Source organism: Scomber scombrus, chromosome 5 (assembly GCF_963691925.1).
Source record: "Scomber scombrus chromosome 5, fScoSco1.1, whole genome shotgun sequence".
In the NCBI taxonomy this organism is placed as follows: Eukaryota; Metazoa; Chordata; class Actinopteri; order Scombriformes; family Scombridae; genus Scomber; species Scomber scombrus.
In genome coordinates this window covers 17,533,295-17,548,296 of record NC_084974.1, presented here as the reverse complement: position 1 = coordinate 17,548,296, position 15,002 = coordinate 17,533,295, and the positions used below count along the sequence as shown (strand labels likewise).

General features: G+C 39.4%; 2 protein-coding genes across 2 annotated transcripts; both read right to left on the bottom strand.

The window, feature by feature from the left end:
- Positions 1–551: 551 nt before the first annotated feature.
- Positions 552–2,500, bottom strand: pih1d2 (PIH1 domain containing 2). The gene is made up of 5 exons (XM_062419670.1): positions 2,318–2,500; positions 1,552–1,678; positions 1,229–1,468; positions 820–1,094; positions 552–686 (listed from the first exon to the last, which is right to left on the bottom strand). The coding sequence occupies exons 1-5, from the start codon at positions 2,498–2,500 to the stop codon at positions 552–554; spliced, it is 960 nt and encodes a 319-aa protein (XP_062275654.1).
- A 909-nt stretch (positions 2,501–3,409) lies between these two features.
- On the bottom strand, positions 3,410–14,894 carry tmprss5 (transmembrane serine protease 5). Its single transcript, XM_062419864.1, has 16 exons — positions 14,723–14,894; positions 13,015–13,233; positions 11,883–12,039; positions 10,316–10,451; positions 9,328–9,466; positions 8,628–8,708; positions 7,544–7,657; positions 7,022–7,157; positions 6,663–6,776; positions 6,512–6,555; positions 6,173–6,335; positions 5,843–6,027; positions 4,614–4,712; positions 4,347–4,489; positions 4,052–4,204; positions 3,410–3,418 (listed from the first exon to the last, which is right to left on the bottom strand). Exons 1-16 carry the CDS (start codon positions 14,892–14,894, stop codon positions 3,410–3,412), a joined length of 2,064 nt encoding a protein of 687 aa, XP_062275848.1.
- Positions 14,895–15,002: the final 108 nt, after the last annotated feature.

Genomic DNA, 15,002 nt, shown 5'->3' with positions numbered 1-15,002 from the left:
TTGCCATTAAAGTCAATTATTATTATTATTTATTATGTTTTGCATTAAGAATTAAATGTGCTGTTGTAGATCAACCAACAGCACAAAGAGACACTGTGACAAATTCATTTCAGAATAACATTCAGGTTTTGGAAATGGACCAGTTCACAGAGGAGCTTGTTTATTGTTATACAGGAAGAGCACGAGTTCCTCCATGTGTTCACAAGGTCTCAGATTTAAGATTGAAGAATTGTAGTTTGTTTTCGTTATTTACTTGAAGGTATTTTTAGTAGCAGAAGTGTCACAAAGAAAGATCAAGGTCCATCTGAAGAAAAGCATGTAGCTCAATATATCACTGCTGGATGTTTCAATAAACTGCATCTAAGGGAGCTACAGTGTGCTGACCTTCATCTTTCTTTGTTACATTGTTTCTTTGGTGCAGTGCCTGTTTGAAGTTTACTGGATGTGCACGTCTATAGTGTGTTTGGATAGTAACAGAAGTGTCATTAGCCTGATCATAGCTGGGGGGCTGAGCTACAGTTTAATTGGCTTTCTGCAAATCAGATGAAATGTCATAAAATATCCACTTTTAAAGTAAGTTTTCGTTTCTTCTTGTTAAATATGGCGGCTGCACTGTCTTCATTTACAGTATTTGGGAACTCCAAAAGCAAAAAGTAGACATCCTCCACTTCCAATAAGACATCGTCCTGTGTAGAAAAATACATTTAACACATTATAACACTCACAATAGTATTTTTTATGACTTCCAACAATGAACAGACACACATTGGACATTCATTATAAACTCTTTTCTGTTCAATAGAGTGTGTATCTGCTAACCTTGGAAATTCTCAGCTGGCACTCTGACATGGAGCTAACCTTTGGCAGCTCTATTGTCAGCTCCACGATGCGAGGAACTCCCGCTGTATCAGTCTTCACCTCCAGCTGGAACTCTGGCTTCTGAGGCTGCTCAAATGTAGTGGAAATGACCTGGATCAAACCCTTCTTTTTGTGCTCCGCAGGTCGAGAGAAAATTTGTGCTGCCGGGTCTTTGTCTTGTTTCTCTGAGCGTAGAGAGGAGATCTGCTGCAGGAGGGCAGCTGACGTTTGACAGACTGTGAAAAGGAACATTATGGATTATTAAAAAATCTGGTAGACGGTGAAAGATGATACACCTGCAGCAGCAAAGAAAAGTAGCTAAAATAAAAAGGACTTAGCAGTTTATCAGGGTATTGGCTTTTTACTCTACCTGTTTCTGGTTGTTTGGCTGTGTTAGGCCTCTGCTGAAACCCAAGGCGGCGGTATAAGTCATCCAGGCTACTTTTTGGGCTATGGCTGATCACGGTGTACTGGTGCGATAACCTGAACCCATGCTGCTGCTGGGCAAGGCTCAGTGCCAGCAGATAAAGCTGGTTCATCTCTGTTTTGTCTCTCTTACTTTCCTGCAGCACTGAGGCGTTTAATGCCACATCCAACACAGCGTACCAGCCTGCAAAACACCAACTTATTTCAATATTGTGTCACACAAAGGGCATTTCTGTAGTTTGTGATACGGGCAGCTTTGTGTTTTACCCTGACCTTTATCTGTGTCTGTTTCCAGTTTTCCTGCACACACAGGTAAAGGCTTGCTGGGATCCTGACATGCAGGCACTCGTTTCCAGCTGCATATGTTAATGTAAAGCAACCCTTTCTGTGGTTCCTGTTGAGGAAACAGATGTAAAAATGTCAAAACAAAAATCACTTTTACAGTATAAACGGATAAAGGTACAATAGCTAGAGATACAGGTGTGAAAACTTTACCATATGTGGTGAAACTCAGATGACAGAAAATCAATTGTAACAGTTTTGGTAATCACTCTATCATTTAAGTAACTGTTTAAGAAATAAATGGCATAAAAATATCATAAACCTTCCTTATGATGGACATATGTCTGTATTGTTGACATATGTATATGTCAACAATACTGCATTTGGTTTTGTGCTTATGAGGTCCTGGTGTTACTCCAGATTCTGATTCTGAACTTAAACACTGTGGTGCTACTAAATGTGGCGGGTCCATATTGATTGATTTTTTTTATTTTGGATGCTGAAATCAGAAATCAGATTACATGATGCTAGAGGATTAATTGCTTGCAGCATCAGTTTAAATGATATTCCACTTTGGGTCTCTGACTTGTTGGGTAACAGAATTTGGTGTAACACCTGTCGTGCACCTAAACAGAACGGGGCCTTCATTCATGAGACACACCTGTGCCCTGGAACTGTGCATGCAGGCATGTGTAGCTTCAGTGAGTTGAACTAGTTAACAGTTAACAAAGTTAAGAGTGACTATACGTACCAGTACGTCAGTGCACAGACAGGAGTGGAGCTCAGGCGGTGCACTATATTCAGCTCCTTCCTTCATCTGTTTCTCAATGAACGTGTGGTAGGCTTCTGGCTCATTCTCACAAAGATCGTCCAGCATGGACACAAACTGATTGACCTGCTGTAAAACATCCCCTGTACTGCCAGTGAAGGACATCTTAAGATGACTGTTAAATCCAACACTATCTTGGCTACTTAGCTGCCTGACAAGAACGCCAAATATCAAGAAAAATAATAAAGTTTGTGAGTTGAAGTTAGAGAGCGAGCCTGTCAACAGTGTTGCTGTTTAAAGAGACGCTAGCATATTAATGTTTGTAAAGCAATAGCACTGAAAATAAGACAAACTAGTGAATTCCTTCTAAATTAAAGTTAGAACTAACGCTGCTTTGCTAATGTTGTCAGTTGCTATGGAAACTAGGTGAATGGAAACGTCACGCATACGCCTCCTAGCGGTGAGGATGAGAACTGCATGTGTATCTTTATCAACATAGTTATTATAGTATTGATGAAACTTTTTTATGATTTAGTAAACTTTATCTGTTTGAAATAATAGAAGGTAACTCTAAATTGAATTTCTAGCTGTATATTACTTAAAAAAGACTACATTTCATATTCAAAGCAAATTTACAGGTATAAAGCCTAACTTCCTGGTGTTAAGGGTCCAACAATACATTGATTCATGTGGAAAATCTTTATAGGACTTGTAACTCCCCCTAGCTCATTTTGTATGTTTTTATTTACTTCTGCAAACTGAAAGATTCATATTTTCACATTCTGTATTTGATCATTCTGTTTTTTTTAATGTCAGTGAAGAAAAAGAAGAAAAAAAAGAAGATCTACAACTCCATAATGACACTGGACAAAGTGTTATAAGAGCCATAATTTATATTTGATACATGAAAAATACAACGTAAAAATGCGTTTTGATGTCTCCAGCCTCCCTTTGTGTATACATGATATAACGGACATTTAGAGTAAAAATATTGACTATTTTAGTATTTAAAAGTTATTTTTATGTTTATGTAATAAGTAGCATCCTCTGCTTGTGGTGCTTCATGATCCTTCGTCAGTAATTCTGCAAAGAGAAATCAAAATGATTAACAATCACTGAACAAGTCCAATTATATTACATTATTCGGTTTCCAATTCCTTACTTGTTAATTCCTTACTGATAATGGTGGGCTATGAAATTAATTAAGGCTCTCTGACATTTTTGACAAAAAAAAATATTGTTATGTTTCAGTTAATTAAAAGAGGCAATATCTCAATTTTAAAATAAAATGACAAGTAATTGCACATTTTACTTGCATAGTAGAAATGCATTATCAGTCAAATATAAACTTTAAAGTATTCATTAGGTTGCAAAATGGCCCCTGTCAGAGTGTTATTTTATATCATAAGATATATTATTATATGTTGATAAATTGTAATGTTGTTGCTGATTGAGGAGGAGCTCATTTTATATACTTTATATACTGTTTGGTTAACATTGCATTACATTTTATTAGGTGAACATATGTTTAGTATGTATCTTGATCTGCAAAATATCAAGAATCTAGCTGTTGGGTGGATGTATTGGCCTAAAAAGCACAATAGTTCCTTCTGAAATGTAGTCGAGTAGAAGTATTAAGTAGCATCAACAGTAAATACTTAAAGAAGTAACTTAAAATTGTACATAGGTGCGGTATCTGAGTAAAAGTGTGTGTACCTCAATCATTTCATAGATCCAGCCCAAGAATTCAGCCACTTTGGTGTATACCCCTGGATGGTTGGGCTCAGCGCAGCCTGTCCCCCAGCTGACGACCCCCACTAGCCTCCATATGTTGTCATCCTGGCAAACCAGAGGACCCCCACTGTCTCCCTGGAGAGGTAAATATAGATGATGAAGGTGACACACTGACCCAGCTTTCATTATGGCAATGTTTCACAGTAAACAGCTCACAGAAGGTAGGATCAATCTTTAAAACGTCGATACAAGGTGCTGTTCAAAACAAGAATCTGACCTGACATGCATCCACTTTTCCTTCTGTGTATCCTGCACAAAGCATCCGCGGCGTGATCTCTCCATTGTACATGCAGGAGCTGTTACACTTCTTTGAGCTTATTATGGGAACCGGTGCCTCTTTCAAGGTATCAGGTGAGTGAACTGAGATAGAAATCACACATGTAAGGGCTGCTCAGTAAATACTCTTGGTACACGCTGTCATGATGTGTGAATGAGACTGGCAGCCGATGTTAATTTGTTTTAGAGCAGTGCAGTAGAGTCTTACCTCCATCAGGCTGTGTGTATCCCCATCCAGAGATCCAGCACTGTGTACCTCCTGGAAGATCATAGTCGTACTGAGGCAAACACACAGGCCGAATTGTGTCTAGTTAAAGGGGGAAAAGGGAGACATAGACATACAGTACTAAGTTATTTTTTTCTGTTTTAGTTTGTCTTGTGATAGATTCACAACTAACTGACTGTTGACTGACTGTTTATGTTGCAAGTGTGCATTTCAATGCTGTGTACAGAATTTGTGCCCTTCGATGTTGTGGTTTCAGAGTGGGATTGTACCATTGCTGTTATGGTGCAACATCGGCAGCATCATGTTTGCATACGTTTGATAGAAAGTGTCAATTACATATTATTGTTCATTGTTGCAGCAGAAATTCCTACTCACGACAGACCTGGAGCCAGCTTCTGTTAGCAAGTTTAAATGTAGCCTTGTTACAACCTAACTTTTTGCCAATTTACAGATGACTTAATTAAAACACAGTGCATCACACAAACTAGCTCATAGAGATGACTTGTTACTAAATATTTACACCTGTCAGCTGCCATGAGTACTGTAGCTGATTTTAATATTGTAAGAGGTTAGGTGGAATATGGTTGACATGTGACAGGTCAGTAGATCAAAATCATGTCAGTGACAGTTGTATACTATCATTTACAAAAATAACACAACATATTTCAAATTGAAAACCATTTTACTAATAACTGTCTGGTTATTAGACTGGTTATTCCTATAAGGTCTGGCAGTTCATTTTGATATTTAGTTTGGCCCCAAAAACTGTTATCTTGGGAAAATACTGCTTTTGATGCTCTAGTGATTTCCTGTTTACATACAGTAGATTGCTTTTGCATTCCTACCACATTCCTAAAATGATGCAACCCATTTAAGTTTAGTAAACTAAAAAACTAAACATTTAGGGATGACTTTACACACAGATAGTAGTGTAGTGAAGGATATTATTATATATATTATAGATAATAGTGAGGGATTTATAAATAACTGGTGCTGCCCAGTCCTGGGAATGATTGCTCATACTTATAAAAAATATTTCTATGCATATACAAGAAGGAGGATAATACTCTTGTGGTGCTCTGTTTGGGGCTTGTTTGCTTAAAAGCGTCAGTACAAGAAAGTAAAGTGCTAAATTGAGGTCATACATTTGGGGATTTCTCTGTTTTAGAGTGCTTTGTTTGCAGAGTTTTCAAGGAGGCTTCCAGACTGACCTGAGAAATTCAGCGGAGTCCGCAGTTTCATCAGGGCTATATCGCTGTCGTGGCTCCTGTGGTTGTAGTTCTTGTTGTAGATGATCTTCTCCACAGCGTATCCCGTGTGCTGAGCCATTTTAGCAGAGCTACGTGTCACAATGCCAGCGTAGACCACCCAGCTAGATACCTGAGGTAGCCTGTAGCTGACATTTGAAGAAAAGAAAGAGGGGACAGGATCACAGAGAATTGTCATCTGTCCTGTGTGGTGCAGCTGTTAATGACTGATTATTCTCCTATGTGAAGTCTGTAACCTCTGACCTTTAGTGCTGAGAAGGTCAGCAGTCTTACTTGTGCACACAATGGGCAGCTGTGATGACCCATTGACTGGTGATGATGGAGCCTCCACAGGTGTGGCGGTTGCTGTAGTAGAGGCTGACCTGCCATGGCCACCTGCCCAGCGTGGCCTCCACTCCCCCGATTATCCTGGGCAGCTTCGCTCTTGTCCCACACTCTACACAGAGATCCATTCATCAAAAAAGAATTGAACTGGTCATAAAGTGCAGCGGAAAAGTGCTGTCATTCACTCTCTGCTATTGAAAACAAGCTTTTTCTCAAGAATGATCTAGAAACTACAGGATTTGGTGTTAGGTGCAAGGACAAACATAAAGTGAAGTTTAATTTGCTTACCAAAACATTGCAAAGCGATAACCTTCCCTGTGATACAGCTCCCCCTAAATGAAAATAAATCGGGTAACTAATGATGCATAATTAATGTGTTAGTAGCCACAGTTTCCTCTGCATCATTATGAATATGATGTCCTCAGACAAATTGCTTTACCTGAACTGCCACATATTTTCCAGATTGCTCTTGTGTTCTGAGGTAATTTGTATGAAGCCATCAGTATAGTTTGGCCCAATATCAGTTAGATTCACTCCTTTATGCTCGGTCAGTCTGTAAGGAGAAAAATATGCAGAATGGCTGGGAGTGAGTATTAAGATAATTCAGACTCATAACGTGTGAAGCAAGATTGTAAATGAGGTATTAGCAGATTGTAAATACGCCAAGCAATCAACCTTGGCAGAGAAGGCTAATATTATACTGTAAGTTAGTAAGTGGGCCCATGAGTTTCAATCTATGTTAGAAGCTAGTGCAACAGGGAGGTGGTATGTGTGATCCTGTAAGGAGTGCAGACACACCTCAGATATCCCAGCTGTCTGCAGACCAGTGTTCCCAGTGAAGAGTTCCACCTCTCGTAGCACACCGGCAGCCAGGTGGGCAGCTTCCCCAGCTGGATCTCCAGGAGGGAGTTCTCCGGGCTGATTCTGTAAAACACTGAACCTGATTGATTGAAAATCCCTCCAGAGTCAAGCTCTCAGTCAAACAGTAATGAACGAGCCTCTTCTAAGAGTGGGAAATGATTAGGAAAAACGACGAGTATCTATGCTAATGTAGTTGGTACAAACAGATCATTATGTGTGATGTTTTCATGTCACTCAATGGGCATCTCTCAAGAGTGAGCAAAAGGCAACAGGAAGCAGCTGTCGAATGATAATTCTGCGACTGGTGAACTCAAAATCACTTCAGAGGTGAACTATGACCCGATGTGATGAATTGCATAACAATGAGCAACCACACAATCCTTCTCTGCTTGTTAATTCATGAAACAATGAAATAAAGCCTGCCTCCAATAAACACCAAAGACGAGAGGTAACACAGACCTTTCCTGGGGTCAGAGATAGAAATCTCCTCTGTCACATTGCAGAAGGACGTCTCCTTAGCGTCTCCAAGTCCCACTGGACTCTGAGAGGAGGAAGGCCTCAGTAGCAGTTTGACTAAATGTGGTAAAGACAAACTGTAGTTAATGAGGCGGTCAATCAGCAGCAAAAACACGTTCACGGTTAATATTTCCAGAATTAGTACACAGAACAGGCAAACGCTGTCTGGTAGAGCAATAAAATATTATGATGCAGAAGAGGAAAGTAATGAAATATTTTCATAGCTGGCAGTGCTGTTGTTTAGGAAAAAAAGAAAAGCTCAACATGATTTATGTATTTGTTTTTTGCCCATTTCCTCTGAGGGTACTGCAGCAATTTATTAGTATACGTCAGCGAAATTTGGGGGCATGTGAGATTAAAACAAGAATGCTCAAAATCAATGCAGCATCAATACAGCAAAGGACAAGATATCCCAACATTTGGTGTGCAGTGCTGCCTGTACGAAGTATCCATTTTGATGTGGTCCTTAAAAATATTTTGATGAGCAGGATCTTCATTTTTGAAGGCACATGCACAAAGCTTTGGTGATGTTGAATGAAAAGTTATGAATTATTTTGCACCCAATAAAGATTTCACTGAAGTACAAATGGGTATAATGTATCATTAAATATTAAAACTAATTTCAATACTTAAATACCAATATGTTAGCAGATATTGGCTTATTGCAGATATATCTGTATCACCAGAAATTGCAGTACCACAAATGACATTCATGATGATTAGTGAAGTTAAGTTTGAGATCATTTAGAAACAGTATCAGTCAGATCACTGATACATTTTTATTAACTGTAAAACAGTCCTCCTCAGACTTCTTTTAGAAACTAATTGAGATAATCAAGAATATATTCATGTGCCTTTCATCTGCAAATATAGTTTTTAAACTCTCAATCAGCCTCAATCGTCAGTATCAGTCAGACTCTGTGTAGAGCAGAACTGACCTGAAAATGCACAGAAGTCAGACTAGTTGTAACTTTGCACATCGGTTTCCAGTCGGTTTAGTCATTCTTTCTCAGACACAATGACTCACCTAGAAACCAGACACCTACAGCTAAGCCTCCCAGGAGTCCAACCGCACACAATGCTGCCAGGAGCCTCACCAACCTGTGAGCTAAATCAATGACAAAAACTGGAATTAATGTTGTCTGATCTCAGATATGAGCTCAGTACAATTATTAAATGTCAACTCTTACATATATAGTACATTGACAAACAGCAGAGAGGAGTAAGTAATAAGCTATATCCTACACATGCACAATACTTTTAACAGTTGAAACAGTGTTGCTGTACTTCTTATCACTGCAGACGGTTTGATTGGCAACACTGGATCTACTAATCTCCCATATTTAGTCTCTATAAGCAGTATATAAACATTTAATATGTTTTTAAATAACACAATGTGATTTTAAGCATATATAAGGACATGTTAAGTGTTTATTAATAATGTATTATTTAAATCTCCTATGAAGACATATTTCATAATATTACGCCTGTGTGTTACCATATTGTCATTCATTATCTGCTTACAACTCCATAATAGTGCAATAAACCATTTAGTAAATGTTTAAATACTGCCTATAAATGCTAAATTGAGGCGCTTAAAGTAAAGGGTTTTGAGGATATCATCTTTATTGTTAGGGTATTATGTTTCTGCAGCATTTTTGCAGTAATAAAGCAAGATTGTTGTTGTAGTCAGAGGTTTAATGCCACTCATCATCACTCAAGCTTACTGTGAGTCGTAGAATGAATCCCTTTTAACCAGCTCTGCACTCCCTTGGCCTCTTCAACTCCTGCTGTTTTCTCTGAGTGAAAAGATTGACTGACAGCCGCCGGGTTCTCAATCACTGATAAAGTGTCTCCATCAAGACTCTGTAAGAATTACAACGGGCATGTCAGACCTCATTCACTCCTTGTTCTTACTGATGAAGTTTTGGCAAGTTTGCTTACTTGGGATAAAAGCTACCTGCTGAGCATCTGCTCCTCAACAACAGAGCGCTTGTCAGGCTCTGTTGGATTTAATTAGAAGCACTGTAATACTGGATATTAGCTGTCACTGACCAGTCCAGATGTATGGAGCTGTCAGAGCTGTAGGTGTATACAGATGTGTCACATCACCAACGTGAATGAGGCATAATTAGCGAGCTGAAACCTCAGCATGTATGTGTTGCATCTTGTTTGATATGTTGCCTGTTACCACTTCTCAGAAATGTTTTATCATTCTGGACTGAAAGTGTGTTTGTTAGGCAAACTCTCTCAAAGAGCAGCTGTTTCCATAAGCAACATATTGAGAGTATTATGTTAATTATAACAAACCTCTCTATAGACAGAAGATGCAGACTTGGTATAATACAATTACAGTACAAAATCCATCTAAATAAAAGCCATACCATCTGCTCTCTTGTATTATTGTAGCACTTAAGTGTAGCTAAACATGTCATTTTAACCACTGGAATTAGCATTAGTGCAAAAGCAAAGTAGAAATGTAGTACAGCTTTACAGAATTAGATCATAAAAGTGCACATGGGGTATAAAAATATTATACATGAAGGGAAACTATTGTGATAACTGCCAGCACTACATGTGTAAACAGCATCTGTTTCTGTAGATTGTGAGGGTGCAAGTGAAGGTGACAATGTGAGACAAGTGTTTTTCTAAGAGGTGCATACAGCAGACAGATGGAGCAAGGTGTAGAGAATATTTAGTGGTCTCGTCTCTTACCATGTTTTCCTTGTGTGCTGTGCTGAGGAAAAGGCAGCGGTGTCCGGGCTCATCTGTAGGCCTGTGCCTGAGGTAGAGAGGTCTGTCCCGCTCACAGTTGGTGCACCATTTAACAGAATGCAACTCTGGATTTTCCCTTCACAAAGAGACAATGAGGTCAGCAGCGGTGCAGAGAATGAGGCTGTTGTTTGTCCAGGGGGGTCATGGGGCCTGTGGAAGCAAGCTGAACCAGGTCTTTGTAGGGGGGGAGCATCTCCAGAGATACCTCCAAGCTGACTATTGAGAGGACACCGGGTGTTGCTAGGTAACACTTTTTACCTGTGCCAAAAGATTGTCCGTTTTCACCCAAGACTCGTTATTACCTGACAGTTTGTAGGTGCTGAGAAAAGGTCATTATTGCAAATTGTTGAAAAGTCTCATATCATGTCAATGCCTGTCATTTGGAATCCAAAGCTATCGTCTCTCAACACTCAAGAACAAAATGAAGTCTGCTCTATCTGCCCGCTGACAGATGAGACTTTCTCTTCTCCCTTCACTTTTTCAGCCAGCACACACACTGTTTCTGTCAAAACATTATTTCTGTATTTCAAATATCCCCCCCCCCCGCAGTTAGTACAGATGCATTGGTGACCTGAGTAGTTCAGAAATGAATGAGTTACTCTTAAAATAGTGAGAATAACTGACAACTCAGACAATGAAGAGTGGGATTTGAAAACAGTGGGAAGAAAGCTTGAACTCAGAGATAGGAGATCAAAGCTTGTCGTCACTTCACTTCTCAGAAGAAACATTGAGATTTTATTGAAAAAGAATAACTAATTTGATTCTTATTTAAGTATCTCCCATATGTGTGGTGTGGGATTAATTAGGAGTCCAGGTGAAGGGAACAACTGCCAGGAAGAAAAATTCCTCCTCATCTGACCGCCAAAGCCAAATCCAAATCCAAGAAATGGCCGGAGATCTATTTGGCTCATCTAACAGGTGTCATATGGAATTATTTAGAAATCAAACACAGAGGAATGAGCATTACAGCAGTGGTGTAATTTGCATGCGATGGGGAAACAGCCGAAATTCATATCACCGGAGTACTGAGGTTAATAATGTTTGATAATATTAGCTTTGTGCTGAATTGTTGTGCTGCAGGGGCAAAGTCAAGTCAAGTCAATTTCATTTATAGAGCGCCAAATCATAATATAAGTTATCTTAGGGCACTTTTCATAAAGAGCAGGTCTAGACTGCAGAAATATCTGCAGAAAGCACCAGGGGGAGAGAGGAGAGAGACGAGAAAGCACAAAACTACAAGAGAGAGAAGATGCTGAGTCAGTAACATGCATTAATGGAACATGAATGCGTACAGATGGAGATGGAAAGGAGGAGAGAGGAGCTCAGTGCCTCCTGGGAAGTCCCCCCGGCAGTCTAGGCCTTGTAGCATAACTAGGAGCTAGTCTAAGCCTGGGTCTACCCAACTATAAACTTTATCAAAAAGGAAAGTTTTAAGCCTGCTCTTAAACGTAGAGTCCCCTCTCTACGTTTACCTGTCCTCCAAACCCAAACTAGAAAAAGGTCTTACAGGAGAGGAGCCTGATAGCTGAAGGCTCTGCCTCCCGTTCTACTTTTACAGACTGTAGGAACCACAAGTAAGCCTGTGTACAGGGAGCGCAGTGTTGTAGTGGGGTAATAGGGTGCTATGAGTTCTTTAAAATATGATGGTGACTCACCATCAAAGGCTTTGTAGATGAGGAGAAGGATTTTACTCATTGAAGAACATAGCTGCTTGTTTGGTAATTCTCACAGGGATTTGATGTCTCCCTCTTCTGGTGACATTAGTATCTGATCAGTTATTCCACAAAATGATTTATTCCTCATGTGTCTTGGATGCATATTTGTTTTCGTGGCATAAGTTATCATATAAACAATGAACCAAGTTAGTTTCACAACAATTTTCTCTTGTTTTCTTTGTTTTGTTTCCTTTTTTTGACAAAATGAACAAAACAACATTGTGAAGCAACATGGTGCTTCATGATTTTTAATACCATCTCCACTTAATCTGGTCCTCAGTTGAAAGGAAGTGTTCATGAATAAGAGGCATTTTACAACCGGTTGCCAGCTTATCAGGTACATCTACAGTGGTTTTAATGAATGCAATCTAATTCAACAGACTATAAATCAAACCTTCATGAAGGTTCAGTATTTAGAGAGGTATTGATTCATCGTGGTCATTTTAGATGCTGCAGTATGGGGGCTTTTTAAGTGTGTTTTATTGTATTTAGCACCGAAACAATTTGTAGATTAATCAATTAGCTGATCAACAGAAAATGAACCAACTACACTTTGATAATCAAGCAAGCGTTTACAAAATTATTCAAGCAAAAATGACAGATGTTCTCTGTTTCCAGCTCAAATGTGGGGATTTGTTTCTTTTCTCTGTTGTATGTCATTATAAAGTGAATATATTTGGGTTTTGTACTGTTGATCAGACAGAGTTACACATTTGAGAATGTAATTTGGGGCTTCTGCTCATTAATCAATAAATGACCACACTTGTGCCTCATGTTGATCTTTTGATCAGAAATGTAAATCTCATCAGTAAATCCCCCCCAACGTGACCACTACAATATCAGTCTGTCACCTTGCATGGGAGGGGGTCGGGGGGGATCACAGACTCCCCAGTGTGAGCTACATTCATTGATTTATTCATGTACCACAGTCTGAGGCTTCACTGTGAGGAGACTGGCTGCTGCCCAGTTTGGAGCTGCATCTATGTCTCTCTGCTCTGAGGGGGAAGCACTCTCCCCGTTTGGTGTAGAGAGATTTGATCATCAGCTCCACTCTTATCTCAGCCATAACTATGTGTGCCTCTTTCAGTGTCCAAACATCAGATGCGGTCTCTCGGTCCCCGCGCATAAATCCCACTGTAGGTTCTAACAACAGAGAAGAGGGAAGCTTCTTTTAGAGCTTGGCGGTTTTGCCTTGATAGTTTTTTGCCAAAGTCCAGCCCACCAAGGCATTTAAAACGGACTCACTGATGTGAGGGATATGAGAGTTTTGCCAGTGATGCTGTTGGCCGCAGTTTTCCAGCAGAGATAGCCATTAAAGGCTGGACTGCCCACAGATCCAGAAAGAGCAGAGTGGAGTGGACCATCCAAATGTAGTGGTTCTCAATGTTTTTTATCTGAAGAACCCCCATAAAACAAGAAACTCTTAATTACACAAACAATCTGTTCATACAAGACTGAGGGGTCCTGGAACTGACAATGTTTATGCTTGGTCTGAAGAGGAGGAGCATGTAGCTCGAAACATCGCTTACCTGGTTATTCCATTAAACCTGTATTTGAAAAGGGAGATACAGTAGGCAGACTTTCTTCTTTCTTTGATACTTTTGATCCTTTTGCACTTTTGTTTCTTTTGGTCTTGGCACCTGGTTTAAGTTTTGTTCTGGGATGTGCATGTCTACCACACACCATTTTCATGGTTTTCATGAGTTGGTTTGATCGTGTTTGAGTGGCAGAAGAAGGACATTTCAACCATTTATTCATTACTTTTTTCCATCTTTTCCCACTTTGCTGCCTGCTTGCTAACTAGTTTTCTTGCACTCTAAATCGCAGCCTGCAATGTTACATCTCAGGTTGATGGAGGTTGGTTGCTGGTAGTGTATTGATTGGTGCAACTATAAATATATTATAGTAACACAGCCCCACACCAATTTGTTAATGTATTGTATTTGTGTGTTATTTGGCAACTGCAGAAGTACATCCAGAGGAAGGAAATCACTATAATGTAAATAAAAAGCTCGCCCCAACATCAAAATGTAAATAAAAGTTGGAAGTTATAATTCCCAGTTTATTGACAGGTGTTTTGATAATGTAGACAATTTACAAGAAATGAATTGAAGTTATAAATATTTCCTGCTGCAGTTATATTTGTAAACAAAGCAATGAAATACAAAATGTTTATTTTTCATTCAAATATTTCTGTTGGATTTTCAGAACATAAATTTGCAAAATGAAAATATTACAGATTTAAGTGACACTAGCCTATACAGAAATATGTGATATCATAAAAGAAGGATGTCCTGTTGTTAGGATCAAGAACCCCACCACACACGTTTAAGATATTAATTAATTAAAACTCCAGCTGCATACCTGATGGTAAAATGCTTAGTTTGATTTCTTCACTATGATTATACATCAAATTATTGAGTTAGAAACAAATGACTGATTGGACCTTTTTAACTTTGCCAGAGCATGGCAGAGGCTGTTGGCCCTGCTTGTGTGCAGTGTCATAACACAGTCATGTTTTGAAGAAGTGAAGCACATTGAAATCTGTCCAGGTCATGATGCAGCAGAGGGTGAGGGCAGAACCCACTGATCTATGCCCCCTCTATCACAACACACACTCTCTCATACACACCAGGCCTCCTCTCATCTGTGCTCCAATGACTGTGCTGATCTGCTGGCTGCCAGTTGAGCTCTGCCTTCTGTAGAGCAGTAAATCCTCTGTGCACGAGCCATGCCTGCAATCTGGGCTGGATGTCAACTGTGGTCGCATACTGCCCTCTGGTGGCCGACTTGAAGACTTTCATTTTAGCATTTGGTGAGAATAACCTTGCAGTGAAGACAAAATATTATCGGAATTCATTTTCTGTAAATATTTAGCAATCCCACATTCACACATAAGTTTGAAGTATAAA

Coding starts and splice junctions, on each gene's coding strand:
- tmprss5 (XM_062419864.1), bottom strand. CDS start 14,894: ATGAAAGTCTTCAAGTCGGCCACCAGAGGGCAGTATGCGACCACAGTT. Junction 13,234..14,722: donor CACAGATGAGAGGAGGCCTG/GTGTGTATGAGA, acceptor CTCTGTTGTTAG/AACCTACAGTGGGATTTATG. Junction 10,452..11,882: donor AGCTATCAGGCTCCTCTCCT/GTAAGACCTTTT, acceptor CTCTTTGTGAAG/GGAAAATCCAGAGTTGCATT.
- pih1d2 (XM_062419670.1), bottom strand. CDS start 2,500: ATGTCCTTCACTGGCAGTACAGGGGATGTTTTACAGCAGGTCAATCAG. Junction 1,469..1,551: donor AGACACAGATAAAGGTCAGG/GTAAAACACAAA, acceptor GGTGTTTTGCAG/GCTGGTACGCTGTGTTGGAT. Junction 1,095..1,228: donor AGCCAAACAACCAGAAACAG/GTAGAGTAAAAA, acceptor TCCTTTTCACAG/TCTGTCAAACGTCAGCTGCC.